At 40.7% G+C, this 17,290-nt stretch overlaps 1 protein-coding gene across 2 annotated transcripts in view; it reads left to right on the top strand.

Moving 5' to 3' along the window:
• Window positions 1–1,073: 1,073 nt before the first annotated feature.
• Window positions 1,074–17,290, top strand: part of DROSHA (drosha, ribonuclease type III) — a 72,539-nt gene continuing 56,322 nt past the window's right edge. The window contains exons 1-7 of one of the 2 annotated variants that reach the window (XM_010585979.1): window positions 1,074–1,315; window positions 2,427–3,284; window positions 6,558–6,650; window positions 7,619–7,850; window positions 8,759–8,900; window positions 11,750–11,904; window positions 14,970–15,050. In XM_010585979.1, the coding sequence (XP_010584281.1) occupies window positions 2,434–3,284; window positions 6,558–6,650; window positions 7,619–7,850; window positions 8,759–8,900; window positions 11,750–11,904; window positions 14,970–15,050 (1,554 nt within the window). In that variant the 5' untranslated portion in view covers window positions 1,074–1,315; window positions 2,427–2,433. Of the gene's footprint in view, window positions 1,316–1,534; window positions 1,669–2,426; window positions 3,285–6,557; window positions 6,651–7,618; window positions 7,851–8,758; window positions 8,901–11,749; window positions 11,905–14,969; window positions 15,051–17,290 lie in introns of those variants that run through there. The other variant, XM_010585978.1, reaches the window with a different exon arrangement.

Below are 17,290 nucleotides of genomic sequence, written 5' to 3'. Positions count from 1 at the left end.
CCGGCCGGCCTGCGGCCCAGGAGAGCTCCCCGTGTGGGGAGCGGGAAGGCGGCGCGGGAGAGCCTGCCCCGGCGGGCGCCGGTCTCCCCTCCGTTTTGCGCCGACCCTTCGGTGGCCGTTGCGAGGCGGCGGTGGCATGAGGCCGGGTCTCGGTGCCCTGTTGCTCTCTGCTGCGCGTCCGCGGGGCGAGGAGTTTTCCCGGCGTTTTTCAAGGAACCTCTGTTACTTCTGTGTGACGGCTTCCACCCGCGCAATAAATTTCCCGTCCTAGGCGACGGGAAAAGGAGAGTTTGTCCCTTCCAGTGTTTTTGTACTTACTTAAATTTAAATGAAAACTTGAACGTGACCGAAGTTTGCAGCAGAGGGAGCTTTAAAATAATTTGGGTGTTGAAAATAATTTCATCTATTTTTTGGGGTTTTTTTGCGGCAGTGGTTCTGTGCACTCTGAAGCAATGAAATTAAGGTGGTAGAACCAGAGCAGTTCTCTGGAGTTGGGGAAGACTTAGAGCTCTATTTGAGAGAGCTGATAAGCAAGACCTTTTGTTCGAATGCTATGACATGTTAAAAAGAAATGGCTTTAAGGCAAGGCGCTGTGATACAGTGGTCTTTGCTTTAAGTTGTTTAAGGTAGTAAGAGTTTAGCGCAGCCTGTTTAAATAAAACATGTATGTAAATACCAGCAAAGTATAAAACAGTTTTCTAGTACAAGCCTGAGCTGTGTAAGATCATGACTGGAGAACTAAAACAAAACTGGTTCAGCATCTAATGCATTAGAATTAATAATGACAAAAGGTTGCGCTGTTGCCAGACAAAATAATGCAAATGGGCTTTTTCCCCTCTCCCCCTGCCCCATTGTTTCTTTTTGAGAGCTCTTACAAGACTGGAGGGTACTGGTCAGGCACAGGCTGACTGCAAGGAACAAGTGGCTTTGCCATCACGGCCGCTACCTCCCAGAAACGCAGGATTCTCACTTTGGCCTTTGGTTGCTCTGGAGAGGGAATGAATGCCACCACCACCACCAGTTCCAGTGGCTTCCACTAAGGCCTGTGTATATAAGAAGAGACTTAGGGTGCTCATGGTTCCTCCTCTGATGTCAGTTCTTTCCCCCTTCATTTCTTTTCCTTTCTCCCTCTGGTTCACCAGAAGCTATCTGCTGTCTCTCAGCAAGCTACATCTTCTGCAGCACTGGCACCAGAATGCAGCTGAAGGCAGTGCTCTGAGCAGTCCAGGTTGGCCATGTTGCATGGTAGCAGGTGGGAGAATATTCTGTGCCTGTACTTCAGCATTAGCAAAGCCTTAGTAAAAGGCAGTAAAAGGTAGGCTTTGTTTTATTTATCTGGTGATCTTTCCAATTACGTTTGTGTCTTTCCTTTCTTTCTCTCTCCCCCTTATGGAAAACAGGATTTCACTTCTGCGACTTCTTAACTGATTATTTTTTCCTCTCCCTCCATTCCAGCCAAGACAACATGAATGATTTTTTTTAATTTATTTTAAATGTTTTTTTCCTTTTTTCCAGTTCTTGAAATGTAACACTGTAATTAAAGAATGAATTTTAACTTAATGAAGCACAGTGGTTTTCATTTATAAACATTGATACAATGTAGTAAATAACATGCCTAGTTTTGAGCAAGACTTAAGCCTACTTGAAGCAGTGGCAATTGCTGGAAAGGTAACAGGGCTAGGCAGGCAGGCAGCTGAGGGATGTTTTGGGAACCACTTATTTCAATGAAATTGGAGTAACAGCAGAGTCTACATAAATTTTTTTTTCTGTAACCTGTAAGATTCTCATTCCACAAATCTGTACCTGCCTAACTTAAAATACTTTGAAGTGTTCAGTCCTTTACTAAATTGGGGTCTCAGTTGTGAATGTAAATTGCTGCTATCTCGTTTAACATTTGCATGATTTGTTGGACCAGGTAACTTGCAATGAGGTGTTAGTAAAGTCATTCTGCCTGAAGTTTAGAATCATGTTCTAGAAAGTCCTCGTTGGGGGACTTTAGATGACAATTGCAGTTGTTAGAGTGAGTGGTTTCTTTGGTATGGGGTATCTGAAGGCTTTATATCAAAGTGTCTAGTGAGTACTAGTAGTGGTGCTAGTATCCTTGGCCAGTCATTGTATCAATCATTTGTTGAAATTAACTTTGCCCTAAGTCAGAGAGCATGGTCCAGTTTGGGTTCTGGATTAAAGACAGTAGAGTGCTTTCGTGGATTACAGGCTTAAAGGAATAAAAGGGGCATAAATGACCTGCACTAGAGGTCCAAGGAGCACAAAGATCCCAGTGAAAGTCAGTGGACATCGTTCACTGCTTCTGTTAAAGGAAGCTGCAGAAACTGTAATTTCAGTGCTTTGGGAGTAGTTCCTGCAAATGCATTAAGGACATCCTACAAAAATTGTGTGACACTGGACTTTTATTTTCTCCATTAAAGGTGAACCATGTCTTTCCATTCCGGGCGAGGATGTCCCCGTGGTCAGGGGGGACCAGGAGCAAGAACTTCAACACAGACCTACCGCCCTCAGAACCTACGGCAGCTTCACCCGCAACAGCCTTCTGTACAATACCAGTATGACCAGCAAACTGCCCCTCCAACAACTTATTCAAATCCTCCAACCACTGGTTACATGCCTCCCAGGCCAGACTTTGTGCCCTATCCTCCTCCAGTGCCCCCTTCCACACAAAATCCCATCAGCCAGTGTCCCATGAGGCCACCATTTCCAAACCACCAGATGAGGCAGAGCTTCCCAGTGCCCCCATGCTTCCCTCCTGCTCCTCCGCCAGTGCCAAATCCTAGCAACACTCCTGTGCCAGGAACTCCTGCTGGGCAAAGCACCTTTCCTTACATGATGCCTCCTCCCACGGTACCGCATCCTCCCCCCCCACCAGTCATACCACAGCAAGTCAACTACCAGCCTGTGTACTCCGCAGGGTATTCACAGCAATCGTTTCCGCCACCAAACTTCAATAGCTATCAGCACAACTCTGGCTCCTTTCCGAGCAGCGCTACCAACAGCAGTGGTGGCAGCAGCCATTTTCGGCACACGAGTCAGTACCAGGGAGAGAAGTCGCAAAGTGATCGACGATCTCCAGACAGGAGCAAGCACTATGACGAGCACCGACATCGTGAACATGCTCACATCCACAGTGACAGGCATCGGTCCACTAACCATGGGGATCGTCGGGATCGAGGCCGGAGTCCAGATAGGAGGAGACAGGAAAGCAGTCGGCACCGGACAGATTATGACAGAGGAAGGATATCACCTCACCACAGAAGTTATGAGCGTAACAGGTAACTTGAGGTACTTTCTGCCTGCAGAGGGAGAGCTGTCATCATTGTCCCATAGTATTTGTTTGCATCAATGTTCTTCCCTCACTCTTGTTTTTCCCTTGAGCTCGGGAGGTAGCCAGTACTCAGGTCCGATGGAGAGAGCTACTGTTTTGACACCTTTCAGGTGTGCTGCTTCTCCCTCACCTTTGTGAGCTGGCAGACTTGTTGCCCTTGTCCCTGGAGATAGCTGGAAGCAAAGAAGCTCTCGTTTGAAAACTGAGTGGATTGCTGAGCAGTGTTCTACTCTCATAGGTATTTACCATAGAAACTTATGCAGATGTGGCATGAAAATAGAGTTGGCACAACTTTGTGCAAAAGACTGTGCTCAACGTTGAGCCTTACAAATGGTTAAATCCCAGCACTTCAAATTTCAAGATTGAGGTAGCAGAGTTAGAGTTCCAGGTGTTAACTTGAATTTGGTCGGTCTTTGGGTGAGCCCTGTATTTGTAGAGAAACAGCACTTGATGGTGTTTATAGCCTGATAGGTGCACATATCTAATCCCTGCAGTGAGGTGGTTTAGTGAAAAGCATGTTGTACGGTGTTCTTCATCCTGCTCTATACTCATCGGAGACCAGCGCAGGTGTGTGCAGACTTCACAGGACCTCCCAGTGGGTGCTTGGACCTGCCTCTGTGATTCTGTTCAGGGTGAAGACCTCAGCAAGCCAGCCTGTGATCTCAAGAGAGGACTGAGGTGAAAATTAGCATACACCAGTTAAAAGAAATAGGCAAGTTGTAGGCTATGTTGACATCTTAGGATTCAGATGGATGAGTGTGGACTGCTTATTTTGGGATGTGTCATGAAGTTTCTGTCCCTCTGCTTCGTAGAAAAACAGCTTTCAAGTTATGAGCTGACCTGATGCAGTTTGTGTGGTGTTTTAGAGCAAACCATCATCAGTTAAATCTTTCAGATGACTTAGATTTGCTCTCTTCGTGGCTCTTTTTGTGTCTAATGATCTAGGTCACAACACTCAAAGAGAGATACTGGAAAGTTAAGTATTTAAAAATTTATCAGGGCACCTGGATCACATGCTGTAATTTTAGAAGCTCTGAGCTTTCTCATGTCACATGTGAACATGAATTTATGCATAGTGCCTGTGGAAATGAAGCCACTTTGATTTAGATATGCAGAGATTTAATTGCAGAACTGTAGACGGATGTATTCAAGACAAAACCAAAACAAAACCAGACCAAAAAAACAACCCAAACCTCACATTCAGTAAGTTTACTTTGATTTCCAAAAGAGGATTTTCCTAAAACTGAATGCAGCTGGCATTAAGGCACTGGCCTTTTCTTGTATGATGAGCTTGTGGAATTTTCTGCCATTTGTAGGTGACTCAAATATTTGCCACATAATTTCACAACTTGTTGCTTAGAATTTAAAGTTCAGTTTTAAGTTTTGAAAATGCATGTTTTCAGCAGCTTTCCCAAACTTTTGTGGAGTACTGCTTGAGGCCAGCAGCTTCCAGGTCTACTTGACAATGTATCTGCTTATTTTAATGAGGACTCTTTGCCGGTCTTGGTGTGTTTTTTTTGCACAACATCCGTCTCTTAAGCAAATCAGGTGGCATAGAACATGCTCTCTCTGAAGACCGAAATCCATGCTTGAAAAGGCACACACACAGAAGGATGAATGGGTGTGGGGAAGAACAATAGATAATTTATATGAACTTTGTGCTTTGTAAATTTGCATTCTATTTCATGTTATGCATATGGAAGCATAATATATATGTTCATAAATAATCTTGACTCATTCTGTTAGCCCGCCAAACCAACTGAGGCACATGTTTATAATTCCCTGTGTATCAGCAGACTCATTTACTAGGAGATTTGACAGATACACAAATGATTGTGGACTAGCAAGTTGTCAGCTGTTAGCAGAGTAGGAAAACTGCCTGTGTAATCTTTGCTTGCCTCATGTACACAGTAATTTCATAGAATCATTTAGGTTGGAAAAGACTTTTAAGATAATTGAGTCCAACTGTTAACCTAACCCTGCCAACTCCACCACTAAACCATGTCCCTAAGCACCACGTCTACATGTCTTTTAAATACCTCCAGGGATGGCGACTCAAACGCTTCCCTGGGCAGCCTGTTCCGGTCAGTGCCTGACAACCCTTTGGTGAAGAAATTTTTCCTAGTATCCAATCTAAACCTCCCCTGGTACAACTTGAGGCTGTTTCCTTTTGTCCTGTTGCTTGTTACTTGGGAGAAGAGACTGACACCCACCTTGCTATGACCTCCTTTCAGGTAGTTGTAGAGAGCGATAAGGTCTGCCCTCAGCCTCCTTTTTTGCAGAGTAAACAGCCCCAGTTCCCTCAGCTGCTCCTCATAAGACTTGTGCTCTAGACCCTTTCCCAGCTTCGCTGCCCTTCTCTGGACACGCTCCAGCACCTCAATGTCTGTGTTGTAGTGAGGGGTCCAAAACTGAACACAGTATTCGAGGTGCGGCCTCACCGGTGCTGAGTATGGGGGGACAATCCCCTCCCTGCTCCTGCTGGCCACACTATTCTGATACAAGCCACGATGCTGTTGGCCTTCTTGGCCACCTGGGCACACTGCTGGCTCATATTCAGCTGGCTGTTGACCATTCCCCCCAGGTCTTTTTCTGCTCAGCAGCTTTCCAGCCACTCTTCCCCAAGCCTTCAGTTAATTTAAAGCCCTTCTGCCCCAGAAATATGTCTGGGTGGTCAAGTTCTATATGTGTATGTGCAAGTTGAGTCTTGTAGATGAGATTCGTAGTTTCAGCATGATGCAGCATTTCTCTGTCTGTCAGTTTTTTGTGTGTGCTTGAGGTGGCTGTCAGGAAGAGAGGGCTTGCCTGAAACACTTGAATGGTTGCAGTGCTTACAAAACTATTGTGCATGGAATAGGTTTTCTTTCCCTTCCTTGAGGCATTAAGAATGGTTAAAGATACAATCTTACCCTTTGCCATTCTTAACAGAAGAGGAAGAATAGCAACAAGTACTGTGGTGAATTTACAGAAGTTACCTCTGTATGGTATGAATTAACCGTCATCATGAGATAGATGGCCTTATGACAAAGGCAGAGGAGATAGGTGACTGTCTCTTACAAATTTCTTGAAGGTCAGCATTAAGAATACCTGGGTTTTTAGCAGTCAGCATGTGTGTGTCATTTAGCATAACATGATCTCAGCCTGCTTCTGTGCTCCTTTCATGTGTGGAATGTATGAAATGCCAGATTTCTCATTTAACTTAAGTTTTGAACTCTCCAAGGGAGCGGGAGAGGGAGAGGCATAGGCACCGTGACAGCAGAAGATCACCATCACCAGACAGATCCTACAAAAAAGATTACAAGAGAGCAGGAAGGTAAGGAAGGTTACATTCAGTCTTTTGTGTATTTGAGGCTCTGTGCATCCACACCTGAGTTTTTGTGTATGTGTATGTGCATATGTGCCTGGTTTGAAACTGAGAAGAGAGTGTCTTAAATTTATAACCGTCTGCTTATATGTGCAAATGTCAGTTATCTCAAGACCTTGGAGAGTTAGAAACAGGATTAATCTCTGGAGAGAGGGCTTCACTGCTGTGTCCTAAAGACGTCTTACATCTGCTTCCATTCCATAAAGTACCAAGATTAAAGTTATTCCATGTTTAGATCATCTTTTAGGAGCTTTTTTTATATTGATGCTCCTTTCCTTATGAATCCTGCGTAGCTGAAATCAGTGCAACATTATTGGCTTTGTAGGCAGAGGAGATAAAAAAAAAAGTAGGTTTCCTACATTCAGCTTTTGAAAGCATTACTCTTGCAACACATAAGGAATATCACAGGTTGTGTTGTTCAAAGGAGTGCCAGAGTTAGAGTAACACAAGCAGTGTGGCTTCTGTATAATCCTTCTAATAAAACCCTAATTCTTTTCTCATGCACATAGTTTGTGGGCTATGTATTAAAACTTCTTTATATTTTAACTTTTAGTTGTGAGTGATGTGACTTTCAGTTTTTAGTGATGAGTTTTCAACTTTGGAACAAAATTAAAAGAAAGTCACTTAGAATTCAAGTAGGAATTTTAATCTAAAATAACATGTATTTTTCATTCTAATTCTTGAGTAAGGTTTAAAATACAAAAGCACTTTCAATTTTAAGTCATTTTTTATAGTAGGTCAAAACTACAAAGTACTCTACTCTTTAAGGTGCAAGTTAAAAGCAGGAAGAGGCAGTTTTTTGCTGTATTTGTTTGATAGAATGATGTACTGATCTGAAGCAAACTATTTGTTTATTATAAAACTGTCATTGTTAAAATAATAAAGAGCTTTGCTTTTGTTTGGTTTGTCCCACTAAGCCGGTCTCCAAGCAGAGAGAGAAAGAGACCCAGATGGGAGGAAGACAGAGAAAGGTGGTCTGAGAACCAGAGCTCCAGCAAAGAGAAAAATTATACTGCTATCAAAGACAAAGAATCAGAGGAGAATGCATCTGAAAAAAATGAAGAGGAAGATGAAGAATTGCTTAAGCCAGTCTGGGTTCGCTGTACCCATTCTGAAAGCTATTATTCCAATGACCCTATGGATCAAGTGGTATGTTTGTCAGAGAACTCTAAAATGACTGTACACAGTCCTTTATTGATCACTTGATTACTTGATTAATATGAACCTTTCAGCAGGTTCATGTTTTGTGTCATTTAATCCTTCTCTCCTCCCAACCATCTCAGTCTTTTAACCTTGTTAAGGGCTTTATTTGTTGGTATTCTTCTCTCTTTTCATCAGTTTCTTCTGTCTGTTTGCATTCACATTAGTGGTACATGGAAGAGGGGTACTTTTTTTTTCTCCAGGAGGGAGGGGCGATTTTTTTTTTCCCATTATACCTGTGTTTGAGCAATGATGCCTCAAGCACCATATATTCACACAACCTTGGAGACATTTTGTACAGAATCAGGAAGTCGGGATTCTTTGTACTTGACAATAACACTTGCTGGTTGAGTAGTGATAGAGGGGGGGAGGTTTCTATGTTTTTGTGGGCTTTTTGTGTTTGTGGCTGGTTGTGGGGTTTTTGTGAGAATGACATGGAGAGTGAATTCATGGTGATTCAAAGCAGGCAACAAAATGAGCTGGGTTTTGTGTTTCTTGTGTGTGCTAAATTCTTTTTAATTGTAAAATACTTTCACAGGTCTCCTGTTTCTTCTAAACCTGTTAAAAATCAATGCTGAGCTGTACTAAATATGCTTAGCCATAGCTCTGCTTCGTTAGGCCAAAGGTTTGATGATAATGCACTAGCAAATGAAGTAATTTCTCTGCTAATTCACCTGGTGGAGCAATGTATTGATACACTAAAGCCTTAACAAGTATTTCCATGTTTCATTGAACTACAGAGATCTGCCTTTTCCCCCTCTTGCTTTTCATCGTGAAACAGTGGTACATGTTGTGTTCTTGTGTTATTTCAACACTGTCTTTTTTTATTGTTGTTGTTCTGTTTTTTTAATTAACAGGGGGACTCTACTGTGGTAGGAACAAGCAAGCTCCGAGATTTGTATGAAAAGTTTGACGAGGAGTTAGGAAAGCGACAGGCAAAGGCAAAAGCAGCCAGGCCACCGTGGGAGCCACCAAAGACCAAGCTGGATGAAGATTTAGGTAGGCAGAAATGATAACAAAGGTCTGAAATGGAATAATCTGTAGTTAACCTGGTTTTGGCAGTTGTGTGTATTTAATAATGTTGTTAGGTTAATCTCTGTTTTTTAAATCCTTCCTTTGCATTGCATATCCAAGGGAGTTTTACTGTTGCTTTTGACTGAAGTAGAGCTAGATTCTTTACCCAGAAAGCCTAAGGGAAAATGGAGAGTATCCAGCACTGCCTTGTGCTAAAGTCTCTTCCATGGCATGAAAGCACCCTGAGCATGATCAGATAGGCCAAAGCATGGTGCACAAGAGGCTTTGAGGAGCTCCTGGTCTTATATTTCTAAAAAGAAAGGAAAGGTAGTGGTGATAAACTCGTATGGCTGCTTGTTATGGCACTGAGTTCATCTTTCTTCTGGATTGTATTTTGGTTGTGCAAATCTGCTTGGTATGATCTTATGCACAAGTATCAGTTTTCAAACATAGTTTATCTGCATTGTCATGCACCACCTGTATGGATCTTCTTTCAGTGAAATAAGTCTGTTAACTTTATCAGTTATTGGGGAAATACTGGTTGAATTAGCAGGGCATACTTTTTGACAGCAATTTGTCTACTCGGGAGTCAGTGAAAGCTATTTTTTTTTATTTTGTTTTGTGAGAACTGTTAGCTGTTCCTTTTGTACTTCCAGCATTTCAGTGTTTCCCAGTGTGTTTTTCAGTCAGTTGCATTAGTTCAAAAAAGTCTTAGGCATATCACATTAATTTAGATACTCTGTTGGGCTTGCCCTTTAACTGATGCTTCATGTTTGCCCATTGAGCTGCTTCAGACTCTCATATCTGAGCTTAGAAATTTTAAAAATCACATATCAAAAATTCTAAAGTTGAAATACAGGTATATAATGACATGATCAGTTACAAGCTGGCAGTATAAAAAGATACAATAAAGGTGAAAGAAAAAATAAACAGATCAAATAAAATGTGAATTCACTATTGTAAAGGAAATGCCTTTCTTACCATTTTTTGAACAGTGGATTTGCACATATTTAAATTCTGTCAAGAATTGCTAGCAAAGTTAACTGTAGGGTTTTTCAGGAGGTATATTTTCATGTGGATGAAGCAAGGACAAAACTGCTACATTCAACATACCTGTGTAAAGCTTCACTTCCTCAGATCTCTGCAGAAAGAGTTCCTTTGCTGCTCCAGGCTAAAATATGAGAGGGCCAAGAGCAACTTACCTGTGTTTCTTTATCCACTCTTTCTGGAAGACCTGAAGGCTCTGCGTTTGCACTGGTCCCCTGGGCTGACTTGGTGTCTGTGCCAGCTTCTTCTACAGCCATGCTTCTATAGTGTCTAACAGTTTGTCTTATTTTGTACTTAACTAAATGCTCTGTTTTGCCTTGTGTTAGCAGTAGTTGTGTGTTGTAGTGAGATAGCAATACACTGCAAGAGCACTTTTAGATCGTGAAAGGCTGATTTCAATATGTGAAATCCAAAAGTTCTGCATTGGTCTTTCAGAACTCCAGCTTACTTTCACAGGTCCCACACTCATTTTGCACCTAAAATTATACAACTGATTAATGTTTATCAGAGAACTTTTAAAACTCGAATGTTTGTGAATATTTGTAGGAATATACATGTATGCACATTTAGACAAAACTTGATTTCAACTGAGCATATATGACCTATGTAAACTACATGTCCCAAGGTTGTATTTTAATAACACCTTAGGCTGAATTATGGACTGTATAAAAATACATCTTGATTTTTTTTTTTTAAAGGAAACATTTTACTAGTAATATTTTCTTATGTTCTCTCTCCTTTTTCTTTTAACTAAGGAGGGTCTGGTATTCAATAAATACACATTTTAAACCATAGTTGCACAGTATTTCAAAGCACTGGCAATGTAGTAATATGTTTTCTCTTAAGTCAAAACTTAGAAATGGAAGAAATGTTGCATCCTTCCTTCCAAGAATAATAAACCTTACTTGCATCATGGTATGTGTCTTGACTATGAAGGTACTTATTTAAATTGGAGCTGGAGAGATTTATGGAAATGAGTGACATTTCGTGCATAAGGAAGGGAGTCGCTTCTAAGTACCACAGGAGGTTAGAGATATGTAAGGAGGAAAACTCACAGAACAGGGCTTCCAAAAAACGTACAATGGGATTCACTCAGCTAGTAGTAGTTCCAGGTTTTCTTCTTGTCTGTGGTTTCTAACGTGATAATGGATTTATTAGAAATAATTGATTTTGAAAAATGAGTTTAACAGTACATGTTCTATAATAATTCTACACATGTGCTGTTTCAAAACTCTTAAATAGATAATGTTCTGCTACAGACAGGAATATTTTTAGGTAAAATGAAACTAGACATAAGCACTTTGCTCATAGCAAGCAGAATTAACTTTTAAACAGCAAGACATTCTGTTTAGCTCATGCTAGTGACCTTATGTATATTCTTTCTCTTTTCTCTCTAATGTTTTTTTCCCTTCCCACCTCTCCCCCCTTCCTTTTTTCCTTTACGGTAATACTTGTGTTGGTTATAGCTCTATAATCTTTATTGTCAAGTAACTGAAATTGTTCTTCCACAACTGATCAGTGGTGCTCCTGGACAGCCAACAGCAATCTCTCATGCATGCAAACAGATGCAGTTGTTATAGGCATTTAATATCCATAGCATTTGCTGTCATTTTTAATTAAAAATGCAGTTGCTGTTCCTCTTTTTGTTAGTGTGAATGTCATGCACAGCTTTAATAACTTCCGGTATGCCACAGTTAGCTATGTCATGGTAGAGAATGGCTTGCTATTGGAGAAGAGAGTGTGTGGAAGTGTTTTTCAGCTGACTTTATTTTTCCTCTGTGAATCAGAGAGCTCCAGTGACTCAGATTGTGACTCTGAAGAGGACAGCAGCTGCTCTAGCAGTTCAGATTCAGATGTTTTTGACGTCATTGCAGAAATTAAGCGTAAAAAAGCACACCCTGATCGTCTCCATGAAGAACTATGGTACAATGATCCAGGACAGGTATGGTGAGAGGAAAAAGTACTGTGTGTCTGAAAGTAGTTCTCCTCTGTAGACCATAAATTCTGCGTTGTTCTCAAACATGCTGAGTGACATCTATTTCAATACGCATTTTTTAACCTCCTTTCCCCTCTTCTCTTTCATCTTCTTCAAAGCACTTCACTTTTGATTTCAAGAGTGTGGTTGCAGCTCATGAATCCTGGGGATTATTCAGCTGGAATCATATCTGACAGTGTTAATAAAACCTGAATTGCTAACAATGTACTAATGCTGTCCTCTTAGCCCTGAGATAAAGGTACACAGATGAATTCTGGGATGGAGAAAAGGCAACGTGTTTACCTCCTTTACAAATTTTTCACCTAAAAGCTCTCACCTCATAATGATAAATAATGTTTTAAATATGCAATTAATGCTCCTAATTTCTTGTCTAATGGTTCTTTTGTAATTGCATGGAGATTATAGTTCTCATTAAATGTAATTGCTGAGCTCATGAAGTGCTGTTTTGAATGTATACATGGCACAGAAGACTAGTTTTTGTTTGCAAATTTGCCATCTTCATCTTTCTTACTTAAATATTTTACAGTTTATTCTAACTCCTTGTCAAGTGGCACCTCAGTAAATTTATTTTTCTGGCACTTTGTGTGATGCACGAGTTTAGCATGCAACAAATCATAAAGCAAAGAGTTACTGCAATGCTTATTGCCACTGTGGTAATTCAAAGGTCTGTTGAATATTCTATTACAGACTCATATTTATGCTTCTAGTTAAAAAAAATAATAATTTGAGCATAGCTAGGTGTTCTTATTTGTATGGAAAACAAAATTAGTGAACTGTTTGGATATTTAACTAAAAAAATGTGTAGCTCTTGGGCACACTTCAAAGTAATGTTCTAGGCCAGAGTATTAGCTAAATAAAAAGCAGTGGAATAACTGTAGTATGAATAGATTCAGGAATGTGTGGTTTATAAGTTTCCTGCTGAAAAACTTTCTTTCCCCAAAACTTTCTTGAGGCTGACTCTTCATCTTTCTTGAAGAGGATCAAATCAGATCATGGTGAGCTTGCCAGTGCTGTACCTCTTCTGGATAGATTTTATTTGAAAATATTTGAAATTTTCCTAGGTATTTATCTAGTATGCCAAAATGCTTTCTAACTATCACTACATAAACCAGGATTGATTGGTGTGCACACTGGCACGTACAAGTACACTGTCTGACACGGAACTGGATTTTTAGGATGGATCTTCCCAACCCTTCAATCTGAGCAGTATGTTTGCAACTTTGGATAATCTCCAGCAGTGCTGGCAGTTGCCAGAAAATAAATTGTTAAAGCTGATGCCACCACAGTGGCCTTTTTCTTACAAGTGTTATCTGCTTGTTTGTGTTGCCCTGATGGTCAGAGAAAGTTAGAAGCCATTGCCCATGTAAAATTGTGATCTTTCAACATCATTTTATCATCACTTCTTGAGTGTTTTTACTGCATTTTTTTCCATGAGTGGTGTCATTAGGGACAAGATAGATATGTATCTGACTTGCTCCTCAAGACCTGGGCTTTACAGGTACTTCACATCTCTCAATTTAGGTCTGTGCATTTAGTGTAACAGAGGCAGTTAGTGCTGAACAGAGCAAAGAATTAAGGATGAGATTTTCAAAAATAAGTGATGATTATTTTAATAGCCTCAGTAGGCCCTTATTTTTGGGGCAGTGTTGAGCAATTTGGTATTGACTGCATTTTTTAACTCTTCTGTTTTGTGGCTGTATAAGCCAGTGAGTAAGTATGCTTTTACCTATAAGCATGATTCAGTTTCATTGAGCCTGTACTTTCCTCAAGGGTCTCAGAGTGTGGAAAAGAATGTGTGAACAAAAAGCCATTGTGTCACTCTGTTGTTGAGATTACGTGACTTAAGTTCCCCAAGGAGATGAGATGTGCCCTACTTCTTACATTCCTTTGCATGTATGCATTGTGCCAGCCTGAAGAAATTAAACTGAGATGAACATTCAGAGAATTAACGTCAAAACTAAAAAGTTGCCTCCCTCTCCCAATTGTCTAAAGACTACAGTAACAGCAGTTTGGTGGTTCTTGCTTCCTGAGGTATCTTCACTTTATATCTATTGTATGATGATACTATTTAGCCCCACCATGGATGCTCTTTACATTTTAAGGCTGCTTATAATGGCATGGAAAGTTCTGCTGGTTTTTGTATTCCATTGCAAGGTTGTTTTTTTTCCTAAGTCTAAAAAAACATGCTTCATTCCTTGGATTCAAACTTTGAAAAACTTCATTAAAGCCTGGGACTGGGAACTTAATTTGTTTCTCTAGTTTGGTTCTGGATTTTTTTTGTTGGATTTCTGCAATGAGCATGATGTTCAGAGCAGAAAGCTTTAGGGTATTGTAATTGATAGTCTGCATTGAAATTGATCATAAAAGTGGAAAGAAAGATGCTAGCTTTATACTGTGTGCAATGGCCCTTTTGGTATAGCTACTTGATGCACCCATAGAGAATACTGAAGTGGATATTTTTTCCCCTTCCTCTTTTTTACTCATCTGTTCATAGGATGGATTTGAAGTGTTCCCATTAGTTCTTTAAAGTACTGAGTAAAAATCTTCAAATGGTCTGCTTTGCATACTTAGGGTGATAGCCTCGCCACATGGCAGAGGGGTTAGTCAGGGATGGGATTTCAGTCAGTGAACTTAGTGGAACTGTTTGAACATGGAGATTTCAGCATGTAAATATTTGTATGTGCATGTTTAGGGCCTGAATTTTGTTTTAGGCAGACAGCGTGCTGTTGTACGTATAAGAAGTGGAAAAGATGTATATGATAGTAGAGTGGTACAATTCTGCTGAGAGCATTTTTCTGTCTTGTGCTTCTGAAACCGTGATGAAGTTCTAATGCGATTGTGCAGTTTTCTTACATTAGTCTATACTGTTTTCAGTTTTATTGGCTTAAGAACATCCACTTAATCTAAGCATGACAGGCTTTTAGAAGCATCAGCACTCTGGGCATTAAAACCAACATACTTTTCCAAAACAATTTTTCAATAAAAACAGAATCCTATTTTGTTTTTGACAGATGAATGATGGACCTTTGTGCAAGTGCAGTGCTAAAGCCCGACGAACGGGAATAAGACATGGCATTTATCCTGGCGAAGAGGTAAGTAATTCTAAGAATTGCAATTATGAATACAAACTTGCTGCTGTAAGGTCATACTTGGGTTGATTTGATTTTTTTTTTTTCCCCATGATTTACACGCTGAGTAAAAACTCCTATGCAACTTTAAATCACTTAGCTGTGTAACCTTACATTTAAAATGCAATACTGGTAATGAAATCCACCTGAAAACTATGGAAAACTTTTGCCTGCGTTTGTTTAGTTCTAGGTGCTGGTTTTGTTTTTTTTGAAGTTTCTGAAATGCAATTACATTAATAAAAAAGAACTTGTGGTCAAAGATCTACCATCTTCAAGTGGATGAGTATGTTATGAGGGCCCTCTTTGTGAAGGGACTGCTTTAAAAGTCAAAGTAAGTAAAACAGTAATTCTGCTGCTGACAGGAGCAGGAAGCTTGTCAGGAGGTGTTCTTGCCTTAGCACTAGAGTGTGTCTGCACTGCAAACTGTCAAACAGTCTATTACCTTCTTTGTGGATACGTGATTAGACAAAATGACTTCATCAGCTTCCTGAAACACATTTCAGAATTGTAGTGCCTTTCTTTTGAAAAATGTTGTTGAAATAGCGTTTGGTTATTTTCCTTAGACATATTCATTTGTACAGAGCATGCTTTGTGATCAGTATTGTTTCTGGAAATAAAAACAGTGCTTGGATGGCCTCAAGCTTTTTTATTCTAAGAAACTTTGGTTTTGTGAAAGAATTGGAGAATGTTAATATGTAGGGTTTACAATTTACCTTTTGTAATTTTTCTTGAAGAATTTCATTTTTCAATATGCCTTTTTACATATATTTACTGAAACATTCTTTTATTTCTCTGCAGTTAAGGATTTATGAATGTTTCTGTAAGTTATTCCAGTTCAGAAAAATAACTTTGGTCTGAAGCTTGCTATAAATCACTCCAGTTCAGGATCAGTTCCTCCCCACATTGTCTTTAGTGTTTTTCTTGCAGAGGAGGAGGGAGAAAATTTAGGAGGAGGAAACTATGTAAAACTTGCTGCATGAAGGCAGCTGCTCCCTGGAGCAAGGCCAGCTGGGAATTTGAGGTTTCAGAACATCTTTTAGGATATCATTATAGAATCATAGAATGGTTTGGGTTGGAAGGGACCCTAAAGATCATGTAGTTCCAACCCTCCTGCCATGGGCAGGGACACCTTCCACTAGACCAGGTTGCTCAAAGCCCCATCCAACCTGGCCTTGAACACTTCCAGGGATGGGACATCCACAGCATCTCCAGGCAACCTGTTCCAGTGCCTCACCACCCTCACAGTGAAGAACTTCTTCCTGACATCTAATCTAAATCTGCCCTCTTTCAGTTTAAAGCCATTAGCCCTCGTCCTATCACTACATGCCCTTGTAAAAAGTCCCTCTCCAGCTTTCTTGTAGGCCACCTTCAGGTACTGGAAGGCTGCTATAAGGTGTCCCCGGAGCCTTCTCTTCTCTTCTCTTCTCCAGGCTGAACACCCCCAACTCTCTCAGCCTGTCTTCATAGGAGAGGTGCTCCAGTCCCCTGATCATCCTCCTGGCCTTCCTCTGGTCTCGGTCAAGCAGGTCCACGTCCTTCTTATGTTGGGGGCCTTAGAGCTGAATGCAGTCTCCAGGTGGGGTCTCACCAGAGCGGAGCAGAGGGGCAGAATCATCTCCCTCACCCTGCTGGTCAAGCTTCTTTTGATGCAGCCCAGGATATGGTTGGCTTTCTGGGCTGCAAACGCATGTTGGCGCATCACGTTGAGCTCATCAACCACTATACTAGTTCTCTTCAACCAATGTACTAGTTTTTACAGTGTCGTGTAGATAAAACTGCCTAGTTTTAAACTACCTGGTTTGTAACTGTCTTGTCTCAGCAGCGAGAAGCTCAATTTGGGGATGAAGAGCCAGAGTAACTACCCTACTTATTGGATGGGTTTTGCAAAGCGCATAGAGCTGCATAGTGGTGTAGCTATCTTGCCATCTCAATCAGGCCAACTTTTGTAACGCTGTTTAAAGTAGTACCCTGCTTGCTGCAGTGATTTTTTTCATTTTTTTTTTTTCCATGCAGACAGATGTATTCCAAACAGGGGGGTGGCAGCCTTTGAACTGCAGCAAATTGGATGTAGGGCATAGGAGAAGCTGGTTTTGTCTGACTCTTGAGGATTTTAAAGGTCTTTAAAGGTCCTTTTAAAGGAGCTCTTTAAACTGGACTGCTTCAGAACAAGCTGGAAGAAAACATGAATTCCAGGTGTTTGCTGT

The sequence above is a fragment of the Haliaeetus leucocephalus genome, unplaced genomic scaffold, assembly GCF_000737465.1.
Source record: "Haliaeetus leucocephalus isolate CR32 unplaced genomic scaffold, Haliaeetus_leucocephalus-4.0 Scaffold137, whole genome shotgun sequence".
Lineage (NCBI taxonomy): Eukaryota > Metazoa > Chordata > Aves > Accipitriformes > Accipitridae > Haliaeetus > Haliaeetus leucocephalus.
The sequence above is the reverse complement of the archived record's forward strand: the minus strand, read 5'-3'. Positions and strand labels throughout refer to the sequence as shown.